This window comes from Petaurus breviceps, unplaced genomic scaffold (genome assembly GCF_028583685.1).
Source record: "Petaurus breviceps papuanus isolate PSGF00001 unplaced genomic scaffold, PetGlider_PUasm1.0 189, whole genome shotgun sequence".
Taxonomy (NCBI): Eukaryota; Metazoa; Chordata; class Mammalia; order Diprotodontia; family Petauridae; genus Petaurus; species Petaurus breviceps.
In genome coordinates this window covers 1248282-1266746 of record NW_027185809.1, presented here as the reverse complement: position 1 = coordinate 1266746, position 18465 = coordinate 1248282, and the positions used below count along the sequence as shown (strand labels likewise).

Sequence of the window (18465 nt, the reverse complement as noted above, 5' to 3'; positions counted from 1 at the left end):
ACTGTCTTCCTCTTAATTAGAATGTAAGGTCCTGGAAGGCAGGGACTGTGTTGTTTGGGGTTTTTTTTTGCTTTTATTTGTATCCCCATTGTGGTCTCAAGCAATACTTTATACTATATGGCATCTTCTGTATGTGTTATGAATATTTATGTGCTGTGAATAGCACCTGGGAATTTGGAGGTTTATGGCAGTGGCAAAAAGAAGGGGTGGCTGGCGGCAGAAGTAGCATTTATAATATCATGAAGCTATGGGAAGATCAGCAGGGCAGCTGTCGTCATTGTCCACTAGTGCAGGTGGGACAGCTCTAACCAGAATACGGGGAGTATCTGATCTTTGGGGAACTTTCTCCTGGCTGAGAATCTAGGTGGTCAAGGAAGCCAATTGGCTCTTACTTTGATTTCTGTATAAGAGGACAGATATATAACCTAGAGTTTTTTTTTTTCTTTAAAGTAGTTTTATTTGTTGATAAAGTAGTGCTTTTAAAAGTAGCTCACTGTAGATAAAATCTGAGATATTTTAATTGCATTTGATTCATATATGTTCTTAACTGCAAATGAGGACTTAAGGAACAAAGAACAGTGTTTAGTTTGGGTATGCAGAGGTTTAGAAAGGACCAAGGATTTAGACCTGGTTCAGAAGTTCCAGGCTTTCTACTGGTTGGGAGCCAAATCAAGAAAAAAATCATAAGATTTTGATTGAATAATTCTGAATAAATTTCCCAAAAGAACCAAACTGGGTCCAGGATTTTCCTTTGCCACCCCACCCCCCCCAGCTAAATGAAGTTAGAATACTTTATTTGCTGTCTGGGATAAAGGCTGAACAACTGGGTCACCTGGGCTCATTCAGCCTTTCCCAAATACATGTGCTGAGAAAAATTACTGCAGGAATGGAGTCAAAGGCGGTAACTAGGGAACAAGAACTGTCCCACAGGAAGGGAAAACATGTGGCAGGTAACACCCACATTCCAAAGATGGGGGGTAAGGGAAAAGGAGATTTTTTTTTCCCTTTTCACCCTCAAATTGAAAACCAGACAGCTATAATGTCACATTAAGTATTCCACAGGTTTCAGGCTGGGGTTTTTTCCATTCCTACTCAAAGAGATGGTATCTCTACTTGCCTGAAGCAACTCAGGCCAAAACCATCAAAGGACCAAAAAAGAGAAGGGAAGGCATATGAAAAAATTTGGTATGAACTTGTTTTGACAACAATTGCTTCTTGACTTTTTCCTTTGCACAGACAGAAGAAATCTGGTTGGGATTTAGAACAGAACTAAACGTACCAATGCAAAATCCAATATCTTCATTAACTGGTAATCAGTACATTTAGGTACTAGTGAAGTATATATGTACCTTCAGTAATCAGACTTCAAAAGAGTTCTGTATTTAGAGAGGCACCACATGATCAAAAAAAATACCCAGGGGGAAAAAAAAGAAGAGGTTTTGCTGGAAGGAAAATAGGCCCACAGGAGTGGACATAGTCTTAGTTTAGCAGCAGATACTCCCTGATGCTGGCTGGAAAGGACAGTCAAAAACAGGCCATTGGCCCTTCTGAATAAACATCATACTGTACCTCGTATTCAGATTCCAATGACACTTTATTCCTTTTCAGTTTTTCTTCAAATTCTGGATCAAGCTGTAGACAAACAGAGAAGGAACCACATGAGTTATTTAAGCCTGAAAGGACTGATTTTATTTTATAAAAGTTGGGAGGGGGTAGTTGTTCTAGGGGTGAGAGTGGGGAGAACTTGAGGTGGGATGCTGTGTGCTATATAATTTTGTCCTTTTCCAGACTGATCTATTATTACCCTCTGGGTAAACAAATAATGGATCAAGAAGGCTTTTTTTTTTAGTATGAAAGTATAAAGCATACTTTTATAAGAAAATAACCTCTATTGTAGCCACTGTAATGTGGTGGGAGAAGCTTATTTGTGCATATGCTTCCAAATGTGGAGAAAAAGGAAAATCCATTTTAAAAAATGTATTTTTAAAAACATAATGAACTTGATAATCACTAAGACACTGATCATTTCCACATACACCAAAGAAAAAAGAGGATTTTATATTAATCCAAATCTCTATTACTTAGAACTTGTTTTTCTTTAAGTAAATAATAAACATGACATGATGGTTCCACAACTGTTTTATCTGCATCTCTCTCAACTTCTTTCTGCTCTCTTCTGTATTATTTGAAGGCTACTTCATCGATAGAATTTGTTCCTTTTTGGTTTTTTGTGTCCATGGTATCACTGCCCCCCAACTCAAACAACTGAAGTTCTGCCTTGTAACAATTATGTATAGACAATCAAATCAATCCACACACAGGCTGTGTCTCAGAATGTATCTCTCATTCTTTATCTCTAGCTGATTGCCTCTATGCCAAGGGAAGTAGGTTTCATCATTAGACTTTTGAACCGTTCCTATGCCTTTCAAAGTGGTTTTCCATTATAATGTTGGAGTTACTGTAAAATTGTTACCCTGATTCTACTTACTTCATTTTGCATCAGTTATCACAAGACAGCTCAGGTTTTTCTGAATTTCTCTCTTTCATTATTTCTTATAGTGCAATATTATTCCATTACATTCATATATCATAATTCATTTAGCCATTCCACAACTGAATTTCTAGTATTTTGGTACTACAAAAAAGTAATGACATAAATATTTTTGTACTTATGGGTCCTTTCCCTATCTTTGATTCTTTGGGGCCTGCCTAATACTGGTATTAAGTCAAAAGATATGCATAATTTATTTAGTGATTTTTGAAGTACAGCTCCACGTTGCTTTCCAACATGGCTGGGCCAATTAATTTACAACTCTAGTCAGTCCAGTAGAGTACCTATCCTCCAACACTTTCACTTTCCTTTTTGTCATCCTGGACAAACTGATGAATGCGAGAGAGCATTTCAAAGCTGTTTTAATTTTTGTTTTTCTTATTAGTAGTGATCTGTAGCATTTTTACATGCTACCTGGTAATCTGCATGTTTTTCTCTGGAAAAAACTATCATTTATTTACTGGGAAATTGTGTTTTTTGTTGTATATTTGAATCAATTCCCTATATATCTTGAAAATCAGACTTTTATCAGGAGAGTTTGCTATTCCCAATGAACTGTTTGTCTTCCAATTTTAAATGCACTGATTTTGTGTAAAAACCTGTCCATTTTATGCAGTCAAAACTGCTTCATTATGTGGTCTTCTTTATCCTTTGTTTGGTCAAAGTACCTCCTGCTCTTTCTCTGTTCTTCTGATTTATTTATGATATCCATTTGGAATTTACTGAGGTATACAGTTTGAAATGGTGGTCTAAACCAAATTTGCATCAGACTGCCTTCGAGTGTTCCAGGAAGTTTTGTTAAGTGATGAGTCCTAACTCCAAGATTCACTATCCTTGGTCTCATGGAACACTGTACTACTATGTTCATTTGCTTAGACATCTTGAAATGGATATCCCATAGAAATCTCAAGCTGAATGGATCCAAACCCGGGCTCATCTTAGCTTAGGACTATGCCTGAAACATAGTAGATACTATATAAATGTTTGTTCCTTTCCCTTTTTCTTCCCTATTTCCCCTTTCCCCTCAAACTGTCCCCATTTCCAAACTTCCCTATTATTGTCGAGAGCACCACCAACCTCCCAGTCACTCCATATGCAACCTTCAGGTACAACTCATTCCATATATTCAATCTTTCACCTAAGTCCATAACCTTCTGGTTGTATAAATTCTTCGCACATATCTGAATCAAGAGAAAGAATAAACTCCTCAGTAATCTCCATCATTTCTTCCCTAATGCATTCCTTTTTCATTCCTCTCTTAGGGACATCAAAATAGAACAAAACCCCTATCCCCCCTTTTTTCCTGCAGGCCCTGTATTTGTCTTTCTTAACTCCCTGTGTTACCCCCTGAAGACAACAGTTTTGAAAGGACAATTGTTTCTTCTTATCCATTATAATGTGTGATAGGAACAATATCCTAAGAACCTGTCCCATAAAAACTAGACTACAACTTTGATTTCATCAGCCCAGAGGACTAAGGCAGAAATCATTTATATAGCTTCCCAAAGGACTATCCAAAAGGATAGCACACAAGTCAGGAGCTCCTTCTTCTGCCTTCTACCTGGAATACCCAGCATTGTGAACAAAGACAGGAAAGATATGCTAATCAAATCAACATCATTTCCTTGCTGAACATCCTTTTCCCACTGTCTAAGTAAATCTTTTTTTTACATTAGAACTTTTTTATTTTTTACTTTACATAATTCCATAAGACTTTGAATTACAAATTTTCTCCCCATTTTTTCCTACCCACCACCCCAAACCAGCGATCCCACTGAGTATCCCCTCCCCCAATCCGCTCTCTCCCATATCTTCCCCCAGACCCGCTCCAACGTTCCAGCAGGCACAGTGGATCTCTATGCCCCAATGCCTGTATGTCTTGTTTTCCCATTACATGAAAAATAATAATAATACATATATTTTAAACATTTGATTTTAAACCTTTGAATTTCAGATTCTTTCCCTATCTCTCTTGTCACCCACCCTTACTAGGAAGATAAGGAATTCAATACAGGTTGTACATGTGTAGCTATGCAAAACATTTCCATAGTGGGTATATTGTGAACAACTGACTATATTTCCCTCCATCCTATCCCCCCCTCCCCCGGTCTATTCTCTACTTTGATCCTGTCCCTTTTAAAAAGTGGGTGCTTCCAACTTCTCTCCCCCCAGCCTGCCCTATCTTCCATTATCCCCCCTCTCTTCCCTTTCCCCTCTACTCTCCTGTACGGTGAGATACCCTATTTAGTGTGTATATCATTACCTTCCTAAGCCAAATTCAATGAGAATAAGGTTGACTCATTCCCTTGTGCCATCCTGTTCTTCCCCTCCATTGTAAGTTTTCCCTTGCCTCTTCTATATGAGATAATTTACCCCATTCTGTCTCTCCCCATCTCCTCTCATTATATTCCTCTCTCACCTCTTAATTTCACCTTTTAAGTATCATCCCTTCCTATACAATTGGTCCTGTGCCCTCTGTCTATGTATATGTGTACACATATATACACACACTCACATATGTATTCATATGCCCATATACCCTCCTATATAGACATATATATGTATGTACACACACACAGACATATATATATATATACACACACACACTGATTTCAATTCCCTTCAACTATTCTCATACTAAGAAAAGCTTCATAAGTTATAATTATCATTTTCCCATGTAGGAATATAAGTAGTTCAACTTTGATAAGTTCCTTATGATTTCTTTTCCCTGTTTACCTTCTCATGCTTCTCTTGCGTCTTATATCTGAATGTCAAATTTTCTATTAAACTATGGTTTTTTCATCAAGAATGCTTGAAAGTCCTCTGTTCCACTGAATGACCGTATTTTCCCCTGAAACATGATACTCAGTTTTGCTGGGTGGGTGATACTTGGTTTTAATCCCAGCTCCTTTAATCTCTGGAATATCATATTCCAAGCCCTTCGATCCCTCAATGTAGAAGCTTCCAGGTCTTGAGTTATCCTGATTGTGTTTCCACAATATTCAAACTGTTTCTTCCTGGCTGCTTGTAATATTTTCTCCTTGATCTGGGAACTCCAGAACCTGACTATAATATTCCTAGGAGTTTTCTTTTTGGGATCTTTTTCAGGAAGTGATCAGTAGATTCTTTCAACCTCTATTTTGCCCTCTGGTTCTAAAACATCAGGGCAATTTTTCTTCAGAATTTCTTGAAGGATAATTTCTAGGTTCTTTTTTTGATAATGGCTTTCAGGTAGTCCAGTGATTTTTAAATTATCTCTCCTGGATCTATTTTCCAGGTCAATGATTTTTCCAATAAGATATTTCACATTGCCTCCTATTTTTTCATTTGTTTGGATCTGTTTAATGGTATTTTGATTTCTCATAAAGTCACTAGTTTCCATTTGCTCCAATCCAATTCTGAAGGAATGATTCTCTTCAGTGAGCTTTTGAGATTCTTTTTCAACCTAGTAAATTTGGCTTTTTAAGGCATTCTTCTCCTTATTGCCTTTTTGAGCCTCTTTTGCCATTTGAATTAGTCTATTTTTTAAGGTGTTATTTTCTTCAGTCAGGTTTTTGACTCATTTCATAATTGCATCTTTCTCATTTCTCTTCCCAGTTTTTCCTCTACTTCTCTTATTTGGTTTTCAAAATCCTTTTTTAAGCAGCTCTATGGCCTGTAACCAGCTCGTATTTTCCTTTGAAGCTTTTGGTGCAGGAGTTCTGACTTCATTGTCTTCCTCCTGTTCCATGCTTTGATCCTTTTTGTACCCAAAATAGGAATGTAAAGTTGGATTGCTCTGTTTGCTTGTTCATGCTGCCACTCAATTACTTGACTTTTGAGCCTTTTGCCACAGTAGAACTCTGCTACCAGTTATGGGACCTTTATCCCAAATCACTGGGGTTTTCGCAGCTGCTGGAGCTATTAGTTAGGTGCCCTCTCTGAAGCCTCCACATGCTCTGGCAAACTATTCATGCACCCCAGGACCTCCACCCTACACAGCAATCCAGATCCAAGCAGGTTAAAGCAAGAATGATTACCCCTCAGACTGGTCACTTGGTCCCCCTACAATCCGCAGGCCAGGAGCTCTGAAGCAGCCCCTTTGTGGTGGCTGCACGGCCATGGCACCTCAGCTCCTTCTCGCCCTGGGGGCAAAGACCGGATCACAGTCCCAAATTCCCAGGTCCCAAAGTCCACACTGCATCAACCTCTAACTTTGTCCTTAGCATCTATGGGTGGATAATTCTGGATACCGCCACAGCTGCTGGTGATCTGAAATCCCTCCAGCCAGTGGCTGTGGCCGCCCTGAAGCTAAAACCTCAGGCTCAAGCGGGGCTGGGCTAGACTCCCAGAGCACTGCTCTGGCCGATTCTTGCTGGCCTTCCAGGATGTCCTCAGTGGGAGGTTAGCTTCTCTCTGTCATTTTGTGGGTTCTGTAGCTCCAAAGTTTGTCTAGAGTAATTTTTTTACATAAATTGGAAGAGGTGGGAGCTGGAGCTGCGAGGAAGTCCTGTTTCTACTCTGCCATCTTGACTCCACCCCCATTAAGTAAATCTTTTAATAACTCTTAGAAATTCTACCAGTATCTCACTTCATTCCAATTCTCAAACTAAGGACCAGACTGGCCTAAATCAGGCCATGCCTACAATTGGTAAATTAGCAAAAAAGGATTGGAATGAATGGCCTTGCCAAAGTTCGGGAGGTTAGGATCTTAAACTTAAGTTCTAAATTGTAATTTGGGGATTATTTCAGGAATGGACTGAAAGAACTGTTTGGGACTTTTTATATGGCATTTGGGAGGCACTGAGAACTGTGCCAAGTAGACTTTGTTAGTATTTTTTGGGGCAAAATATTGAAGGACCTACTTGAAAAGACAATTCTTGATCCTCTCTAGGAACCCAGAGACCTGTCCAGAATTAGTGATATGAACAATGCACCTGAGTTCATTTGGAATTCTGCAAGTAAAATTACTAAAATGTCTATACTGTATGGGATGAAAAAGTTCAGAGTTTGAGTCAGATATCAGAAAAGGTTTTTATTCTTTCTCATGAGAAAGGACACAGCCCTTGTCGCTCAAGCAGTGGCATCCAGGGAACGCAAATTGAAGAAGCTCAGATTTCTTTTATCCCATTCCTAACTCACCCCGTGCCCCTGTCCTAATCTACCATTTGCTGATAGAGTAGGTTCACATACAGGTGAGCTGGCTAATCAGTGCAAAGCAATTCCAATCTTTCATTATCACAATTATTACTAATGAGGTTCTAATTCTGTTAGATATTATACATAATACATGAGGTTCATTAAGTAAGCACAGTAACAACCCCAGAATACTGACCTCCCCACCAGTCTAACCTGGATGTGTCCTTATCTGGGCCTGTCATGTCCAAAGGCCGCTGTCTGTTTTCTGATTGGTCAAATCCACCTGCTGCTGCCAGCTCCTTTTTATTTTACATCATCTCACTTTTAGTATTATCTAGGAGTTCTCTGGGAACTGGGAATACAACTTCTTCCCAAGGCTACTGTCTGCTACTTTTTATCAGTAGTCTTGCTGCAGCAATTCTTGTAGTTCTGTAGAAACTTAACCCTTTGCTACCTCTCACACTAAAATTCCTTTCCCCAAACTAAAAAGGCCTCTAATTTAGTATCAATAGTTAACTCAACCAATTGTATTAATACCCAATAGCTTTTATATCACTTTGAAATACACAAGGACCCCAGATGTATGGGGAAACAACACTGAACTTAGTTACAAAGTATAGAGAAGAAAGAAAAATGTAACACGATGTTCAGAATGGGGAAACTTCACTGCAACTCATCTCTCACGATACCCTTAATTCAGGGATTCCCACTTGGGACATATAACCCAAGGAGTTATATGTATCAAATATTTATAGCACTACTTCTTGGTTACAACAAATAAGTGCAAACAAAACAGATGCCCACAAACTGGGATATGAATGTAATGGAATATTACCATGCTGTAAGAAGTGACAAGTATGATGACTAGAGAAGAACGGGAAGTTGTGCATGAACTGATGCATAATAAAATTAGTAGAGTCAAGAAAATAATATTCACAATGTCCACAACAATGTAAATGAAAAGAACAGCCATCATAAAACAATCAAAAGTGCACACTGAAAGAAATGCAAAGAATTTGCAAAACCCCCAAAAGGAGATATGAGAAGATGCCTTCCCCTCCTACTCCTTAGCAGAGGTGAGAATTCCAAGAGTGTGGAGCACTGCATATATTGTCCATTTTTTTTTAATGTACTGATCAGTTTTATTGATTTTTTTTTCACTTTTATTTCTTTAAAGAAATTCTCTTTTTTATAGGATAGTTCTCTGGGAGATGAAAGAGGGACAGATAATGTGAGAAATTTAGGCAATGTAAAAACAAAAGATATCAATAAACATTACTGTTCTATAAAAAGTGATGAACATCATGAATACAGAGAAGCACAGAAAAACTTCTATGAACTGAAGCAAAGTGATGTAAGCAGAACCAGGAAAGTAATATAAATAATAACTACAACAATGTAAATGGAAAGAGCAAATTGTAAATGAAAAAAAATTGAATGCTATGAAATTATAACAACCAAGCTTGGCACCAAAGAAAAAATGTAAAATGTCTCCTCCATCTCCTTTGCCTAGAGGGATGGGGGCAGGGGGAAGTGAGAAGGGGGAGGGGAGGAAGATTCCATGCATGAAAAATACTGCATACTGGCTTTCTTTTGGAGTGTTAATTGGTTTTCAGCAAATTTTTTCTTTAAAAAATTTGTTATAAATGATTAAAGGGTAGAGGGACAGGTTGCTAAGGGAAATATAGACAATATAATAATAAAAGATAGCAATAAAAATCTATTTTGTGAAGGGAGGTGCTACACCAGTTTAAAAAAATTTTAAAAGAGAGACAGAGCTTTGTCTTTGCTCTGTAACTCTTCTTTCTGACTTCCAGTAGGGGTCGGTAAGAGAGAGCCCTGTAGAATGTGCCTCAGAACAAGGCCCAGAAGCAAAATCAGTGCCCATACTAGCCTCAGTCACATGGGGCAATATTCAGGTTCCATCACTGGTTATCCCTTACAGCAGGGCTTGGCTCAGCAAAGTGGGAAGATTTCAGATTCTAGCAGTGGCAAGGACGGTAGCGCTACTCAGATTGGGTACAAGAGAGTAGTGGCAGTGCTCATAGCACTACTCATGTCCCAACGATGACATGGCCCCATATATGATAGTGTTCTGCCAGGCACAGGGAGCAAGGCTGAGGGAACAATAGTTGCAGCATCTGCAACAGTACTTGAGCCTGGGCAAAGGGAAACAGCAGCAATGTCTTGGAATACGGGGACAGTGATCAGCCCTGACATAGCTAAGGCTGTGGTCATGTGTGTGGCCTGATCACCTGACCCCTGCACAAGCCCCCAAACTGAAGGGGCCTATCAGGCTGGTCTGAATCCCAAACCTGAAGCGCCAGACTGGCTAGAAATAAGTCCAGTGCATACAGAAAAGGAATGTAAGTGCATGATCTAGGTTTCTCTTTTGAGTACTATGTCTGCAATGCAAAGTATTGCTCAGCTTTGGTCTATTCATCTTTGACTCAGAAGTTCTGGATTTTAACTTTGACAATCCTGGGTGTCATTCAATTTGGGGGGTTTTCAGGACTCTGGAGTCTTTCTATTTCATTCTGCCCTCCGGTTCTAATAGATCTGAGTGATTCTGGGGAGAAATTGGCAGGGAGTGGAGAGAGGAAGGTTGGGCATAGTTTTTAGAGAATCTGACTCTTAATTACCACTCCTTGGGTCATTTTCCAGGTTAGTTGTTTTTGATAGCAAATATCTTACATTTTCTTTTATTTCCTCAATCTTTTGACTTTATTTATTCTGCTTCCAATATTATTTTTCCTATTAATCACTTATTTTGCTGACAATTTAATTTTTTTTCTTGTTTCACTTATTCCAACCACTTTTAGAGTCCTTGTGGCCAAGCCAAGCTCAGAAGCTCCTGTACTTGTGGAATTTCTTTCTTCTAGGTTTGCCTCTTGGGATTATTTCAACCCAAAGTATTTCTTCATTGTATTCAACATTTTCATCAGCTTACTCATATCTTTAGCCTCAGCTCCTATTTTGAAACTATTAGCCAGGGCCAGGCTCTAGGTTCCTCTCATACACTTGGATACAACGGTCAGAATCTATTTGGTTCTATCCCAGATTTTTATTTCCAGGCCTCTCACCAGTGAGTTCCACCTCACCTGGTGTATTAGAGCTCAGAGCACCAAAAGGCTTCAGGCCCTGCAAAGCATTCCAGATGAGAATGGTACAGGCCTCCAGCCTTCTGGGGACAACCCCTAGCAGAGTGAGGTTGGCTTCAGGCACCACTAGAACATCTCTGGTCTTATTGCTGCAGGATTCAGGCCTCATGGAGCTTCTTTAATCAGAGAGTCATATCTCTGTTGAGAACACAGTCAAGTTTCAAGCCTGTTTTTCTTGAGCTCAAGTTGGATTCCTTGGTGGTATCACCCTCCCCCTTGGCTTACTTGCTTCTCGCTGTCTTTCTGTATAGTCCTAAGCTGAATGCAGGAGCATACTGCTGAGATGGTGAAATGTCTACCTGGTCACCAGCCACACCACCCTACTTGCATCTTATTAACCAAAAAAAAAATGTAAAAGGCCCCTTGTCCTTGTTTAATTTATTACACAAACTACTTGCAGAGTTTTAAAGAATACATTATCAGTTTTAGCAAGTTTCTTTTTAAAATGTAAATTATTTCAAAATGCCCTTGCAGGTAGTGCTTTGTTACACTGTCATTAAACAGCTAAGTTCCACAGAAACAAGTGGAATTTAACATCTTTGGATTTCTAGGCACCTAGATGGTGCAAAGGATAGAGAAGACTTGGGTTCAAATCCTGCCTCAGAGACTTAATATCTGTACAACCCTGGGAAAATCACTTAACCTCTGTCAGTTTCTGCTTCCTCAACCACAAAATATCAAAACTAATAGCATCGACTTTGGAGAGTTGTCATAAGGATCAAACAGGTAAAGTGCTCTGCCAACTTTCAAGTTCTATATAGATGTTAGTTCTTATTAGCTATTCTTTCTTATTTATTGATAGATCATTTTAGATCTTTGATGGTGTATATGTGAGAGAGTTGGCCTTCTCTATGAACTTCCATGTCAAAGCTATTTTTTCATAGAATAAATCTTTTTTCAGGTTCATTTCCTACTCAAAGGTGTCAAACACTGGCAGCAGGAAGATCCAACGTGGGTCTCTAGGCTGTTTTCAAAGAAAACTACATTCACCTCCAGACATCCTAAAGCTGCCTGCCACCCACCATTGTCTCCAAAGGTCTGCTGAAGAAGAGGCCCCCAAGCATTGTCTGGCCACCTCCTCACCCCTGGATTTTCTCCTTCCTTGACCCCAGGAAAGACCCAGAACAGCCCATGTTGCTCATTTTCCATCCCAGTAAAGCAGGGGCTCAAAGTGAGAAAACAAAACAAAACAAAACTACATTCATTCTGCTCAGCTGTGCTCAGGCTGTCGAAATACCTCCTCTCAATTACTGAGCCACTTGCCAAATGCCACTTTCATTTCAATGGTAACTCTCATACTGAATTAGCATTCTTTCTCCCTTTAAAACTATTAAAACATATACAGCCTTCACAATGCAAACAAGTAATCTTATACTATATACTAGCTTTAATAATGATGATAATAGCCTATGGTTATATACTACTTTTATGTTTTACAAAGCACTTAAATACACATTAAGAACACAAATAGAAAATCTGATTTGGTTCTCCATCTTTCTGGTCTCCAACTGGTATTCATTTTGCTACAGTTCAAAGCACAAAAGGAATAAAATACATCTCATTTCTTGAAGCCAAAAACCTTAATGTAGCATCAAAATGTAAGAACTAATATGAATAAATCTAGGTTTAAATATTTGGGAAATCACCTTTAAAAATAATTCCCCTTTTCTTTCTCATTCTTCTCTCCTCTCATTCATAAGATCACAGATTTAGAGCAGATGTCCTTATTGAGGTCCAAAATGACTTGCTCTAAGCAGGTAGAAAATGTCAAAGCTAGAAACTGAAACCCGGTCTTTCTGCTTCCAAATCTATTACTCTTACTGGTGAGAGTAAGAGTGTTGTTTGGACAACAATAACAAAGATCAGAAGTTGGGCTGTTCCCTAATTCTCAAACACATTTTTTTCTTACTTTTCTTTAAAATACTGTATTTCCAGGAAGGAGAGTCTAATATAAGTCTATGAATTAAAGTATTTTGGTGTCTTGGTCAAAGAAAACAGGTTGAAATGTTCCACTGCATATTTTACTATGTTTCTTGTATCCTCAGTACTTCAAAGGAAAGGGAAAATGGAACCAGGAAAAGGTACAATTATGACCTTTCTAGTGGTAGATGCCCACAGAGCTGGAATGGATTCAACTCTATTTGTGAACTGCTGGTTAGCCATGATCAAAAGCCTATATGAAATGTGGTTATTTTACCATGTAAAAACAATCCTTATTGCACAGTACCGATTTCTAAAGGCCTTCAAGGGCTTATTTTTCTAACCCCAAGTTTTGGCACTGAGGAATTTAAGTTATGGAGAAGGTTTAGACTATACTTTTCAAATTCTCACTTAAGACTATCAGATATAGTTCGATGGTTGAAAATTTATTACAGTGGTAAACATATAGATCTTTTAAAATCATTTGGCTTTTTGAAGCAGTTTATGGGACTGGCAGATAGAATTTATCAACAGTGCTGGCTTCAATGTAAAAAAAAAAAAGCACATCTGTTCTCAAGCATTTATTTGTTCTGCTACACTAAAGTCACATGTTCAATTCTGAGTAAATGGTGAAGGATTAAGGGCAAAACCTGAGTGAATTGCTCCATGATTAAGTGTTTACTTCAGTCTTTCCCCTTCATCGCATTCATCCTGAAGTAGTTGGTGCAGAGGTGACTATATGGAGTGAAGACACTGGGGACACAGGCACTCACTCTGCTTTGTCCGTCTATTGCTATTTGTATTCCAACTCCGTTCTTTGCCATGTAGTCCTTCCCTCCCACCTCCATTATCCCATTGACTACTATAAGCTCCTACTAAATACTACCACATCCTAATGTTACATCTCCCACTACAGCAAATCTGACGAGGCAGAACTTCTACCCTTCCAACACCCTTCCAAACTCCCACTAGATTAAATGTCACTCAAAACTGTCACTTAGATGATATTCACAGACTTCAATTCTTTTCAATCTTATGGCATTACTTTCTCTCAGCAAAATTACTTTAGTACTTTTTTTTGGTGGGGAAGCAGTGTAGACAACTTATATTTGTATCTAGGATGCCCTAAAAGCACAAAGGAGAAACTTCACATGTTCACTACTGTACCTTAAATACTGCACCATCTACCTTAAACTCATGAAAATGTCATTAAAAAGTCAGGGAAAAGTTTCTGATAACTTTTTTTTTAACCTTTTTTTAAACTTGTTTACTTCCCCAAAAGACAGGAAAATAGAGAAACTTGCAGCTAGAGAGAGACAGTTACTGATACCTCTTTATTGTGACATAAGCATCTTGAAGATGGAAGGGGAGCAAGACCATCAAAGAATAGCTGCTAACCAGTGCTATAAAGAAAAAATACTTCTCAAGAACAAGACAATAAAAAGATTGGAGTACTAAAAATTAGAAAAGGTAATTTTTACTAATTTAACTCACTTTATCATTCAAGGCTATATCAAAGCCATTGTCAGAAGTAGTCCTGGTGAGCCTTTAAAAGCCAGACATCTTCATGTGACTATACAACATCCACTCAAAAATGTTTGGGAGACTTTTTTTTTATTTCCAATGGGCTTTGAAGTCTTGATCCCACTGAGGAAATGAACTGGTAATAAACCAAAATGATATACTGAAAATCATAGTGGTGCCAGAATTACAATGGAGATGGAATACAACATGGTCTTGTTCCATGAAAGGTTAAAAAACTCATCCAAGAGATGGAAATAAACTTGCATCAAAGATATCACAATTCACCTGATTTAAACCCCATTGAAAACCCATAGGCTATTATGATCAAGATTAGACTTCAAAAAATGGACTGTTCACTGAAGGTATGTTTAGTAGCCAATGTTATAAAAGTATGGTTTCATAATATGTCAAAATTTATGAACTCAAGGCCAAATCATGTGGAGAAAAAGTGATTATAACAAAGACAGGTATAGAGCACAGTGAGAAATTCTCAAAGATGTAAAAAGTTATACGGTTTATTTTAAAAAGCCAATAAATTTAATAATTTTACTTCATCCCAATTCATATACATACCATTGTACTTTTGGCCTTGATCACTTCTTGCCTAGACTACAGACCATAGGTTCCTAAGTTGTCTTCCTTTTTCTAGTCTCTCCCTTTCTAATTCATCACTCACAGAACAGACAGCCACTCCTCTTGTTTTTGTGAGTGTGTGTTTGGGTTTTTTTTTTTTTGCTTTTTGGAGGGGGGGAGGTAGGGCAGTTGGGGTTAAGTGACTTGCCCAAGGTCACATGGCTAGTTTTTGTGTTAAGTGTCTGAGGTTGAATTTGAACTCAGGTCCTCCTGACTCCAGGACCAGTGCTCTATTCACTGCACCACCTAGCTGCCCCTCAGGCCACTCGTCTTCTAAAAAAGTCTTCAGTTGGGGCAGCTAGATGGCCCTCCAAAAAAAAAAGCAAAAAATTAAAACAATTTTTCAGTGGCTCCCAATTGTCTATATGATAAAATACAAACTCCCCAGCCTTGCACAGAAGGCCCTCTACAGTTTAGCTTTCATATTCCTTGCTGATCTAACTTCACATAACTCCCTTTCATGGATTCATTGTTCAGAACAAACCTGACCCTAAAGGTAACAGACATTAAGAGACTTGATATAATTTAGCAGAGTCTAAGCCATATTCAAATCCAGAACTCTTGCCACTTAGTCTAGTTTGAAGATACAAAAATCAGGGAAAGAAGAGGTAAGGGCAAGCTCACGGTAGATCATTTGACATCTTCAATAAAAGTACAAAGAAATATATGATGGGTGTATATGAAAAGTGTTTAAATGACAAGTAAGATGAAAAGATCATTACCAACTTAGGGGAAATTAAAGAAGGCTTTATGGTAAAGGTAGATTGATTTGAGCTGGGTTTTAAAGAGTAGGCAAAATTTCAATAGGTAATGGTTGGAGGCAAATTCCTGAACATGAGTTAAGGCAGAGAAGCAAAATATGAAGGGTGTGTACAGATAACAGCAAGTAGTCCAGTTTGACTGTAGTACAGAGTATATGGAAGAAGATATTGTCAGAAAAGTAAGAGAGTACCAAATTGTGGAGGGTCTTGAATGCCAGACTAAGGAGTCAGAATTTACTGAAGCATCACTGGGAAGAATGCTAGACAGGAAATAGAGTTTAGTGACAGCTCTCATTTCTTTATTAGTGATCAATACCTTTGGTTGAGTAAATTCCCATATACTTAGTGCTTCCAAATCCCTGTCAGTTAGTAATCTTCAGGATTCAGAAAAAAGAAATCTGAATTCCTGAAATATAAGTTATTCTGTATTTTTCCATTATATTTTATTTTCATGTTTTTAAATAATGCGTAGCAATAACAAATAGTAAATGTTCCCCAAAATGACGTAATAAATGCATGCTTTATTTATTACTACCCAATTTATTGTTATAATGACTTAAAATATATCTGGCAACAGGCTGACTGATTTCCTTTTTCTTTCTTAAAATACTTCCCACATTCTTCATATACTTTATTATCACTGATATCTAAAATAGTATTTAATAAATAAAAATCATCAAATTTAGCAGTACTTACAAAGAACTTCAGGTTATAGCAAATATTCAAACACTAGAAGATGCCAGGGAATATGACTGGGTAGCATGTGAATAACCTAATGTTCAGATCTCCCAGCAAGGTCAACAGCATCAACAAAAAACCACAGGTCAAAATTTCTAATTTAAGTACTTATTTTGCTTTGAAAACTTGTTATTTCTTGGAACACCACTGTGGCTATAAACTTATTAATATTTATTTTATTTGCAAGAATGACTCACCACGAAAATGGTGGAGTAGAAGCAGATCCTCCCCACAACTCCGGCTTCCACCTTCCCCAATTCATGTAAAAGGGGACTCTGAACAAACTTTAGAGCTACAGAACCCACAAAATGACACAGAGAAGCTAACCTCCCACTGAGGACAGCCCAGTGGGCTGGCAGGAATCTGCTAGCACAGTGCTCTGGAAGCTGAGCCCAGGCCCACACCAGGTTTTAGTCCCAGCGCAGCCTGACCAACCATGGACTAGAGGGACTCCAGATCACCAGCAACTGTGGCCGTTTCCAGAATTATAAACACATAGATGAGAAGGACAAAGTGAGAGGTCAGTGCAGTGTGGACTTTGGGACAAGTAGTTGGGAGAGAGTTGGCTTCTTGCCCCAAAGCCACTGAGGGCTGGCTGTACCACGTAGCAGCTTCAGCTCCTGGCCTGCAGAGTGTAGGGGGACCAAGCGACCACACTGAGGGGTAATCGCTCTTGCTTTAACCTGCTCAGATCTGGATTGTGGTCTAGGGTAGAAGTCCTGGAGTATGTGACCAGCTTACCAGAGAGCATATGGAGGCTTCAGAGAGGGCACCCAACTTAATACCTCCGGCAGCTGAGAAAACCCCAGCATTTGGAATAGAAGGTCCCCACTCTGGTGGAAGAGTCCTACTGTGGCAAAAAGCCCAAAAGTCAAGTAATTGAGTGGGAACATGACCAGGCAAAGGAAGCAAAGCAAACAGAAGAATCCAACATTAGACTCCTATTTGGGGGACAAAAAAGGATCAAAGCATGGAACAGGAGAAAGACAGTGAAGTCAGAACTCCTGCACCAAAAGCTTCAAAAGAAAATACGAGCTGGTTACATGCCATGGAAGACCTTAAGAATCAGATAAGAGAAGTGGAGGAAAAATTGGGAAGAGAAATGAGAACAATGCAAGAAAATTACGAAATGAGAGTCAACAGCCTGACTGAGAAAAATAACACCTTAAAAAACAGACTAACTCAAATGGCAAAAGAGGCACAAGAAGGAAATGAGGAATGACTTAAAAAGCCAAATTTGCCAGATGGAAAAAGAATATCAAAAGCTCACTGAGAAGAATCACGCCTTCAGATTTAGAATGGAGCAAAGGGGAGCTAATGACTTTATGAGAAATCAAGAAACTATTAGACAGATCCAAACAAATGAAAGAATAGAAGGCAATGTGTAATATCTCATGGGAAAAACCACTGACCTGGAAAATAGATCCAGGAGAGATAATTTAAAAATTATTGGACTACCTGAAAGCCATGATCAAAGAAAGAACCTAGAAAGCATCCTCCAAGAAATTCTCAAGGAAAACTGCCATGATGTTTTAGAACCAGAAGGCAAAATAGAGGTTGAAAAAAATCCACCAATCACCTCCTGAAAAAGATCCCAAAAAGAAAACTCTTAGGAATATTATAGCCAGGTTCTGGAATTCCCAGATCAAGGAGAGAATATTACAAGCAGTCAGGAAGAAACAATTTGAATATTGTGGAAATGCAATCTGGATAACCCAGGATCTGGCAGCTTCTACACTGAGGGATCGAAGGGCCTGGAATATGATATTCCGGAGAGCAAAGGAGCTGGGATTAAAACCAAGAATCATTTACCCAGCAAAACTGAGTATCATGTTTTAGGAGAAAATATGGTCATTCAGTGGAATAGAGGACTTTTAAGTATTCTTTTTTTTTCCCCCATTTTTCAAATGCTTTATTAACTTCTGATTTACATCATGCATTTCCACCAGATTTTGAATTACAAATTTTCTCCCCGTTTTTCCCCTACTCACCACCCCAAAATAGCAGTCCCAAGGATATCCCCGCCTCCAATCTGCTCTCTCCCATATTTTCTCCCATA

At 38.6% G+C, this 18465-nt stretch overlaps 1 protein-coding gene across 1 annotated transcript in view; it reads right to left on the bottom strand.

Annotated features, from left to right (window-relative positions):
* Positions 1–18465, bottom strand: part of COX16 (cytochrome c oxidase assembly factor COX16) — a 124841-nt gene that overhangs the window by 36652 nt on the left and 69724 nt on the right. The window contains exon 3 of the mRNA XM_069091783.1: positions 1570–1632. Within this exon, the coding sequence (XP_068947884.1) occupies positions 1570–1632 (63 nt within the window). The remainder of the gene's footprint in view (positions 1–1569; positions 1633–18465) is intronic.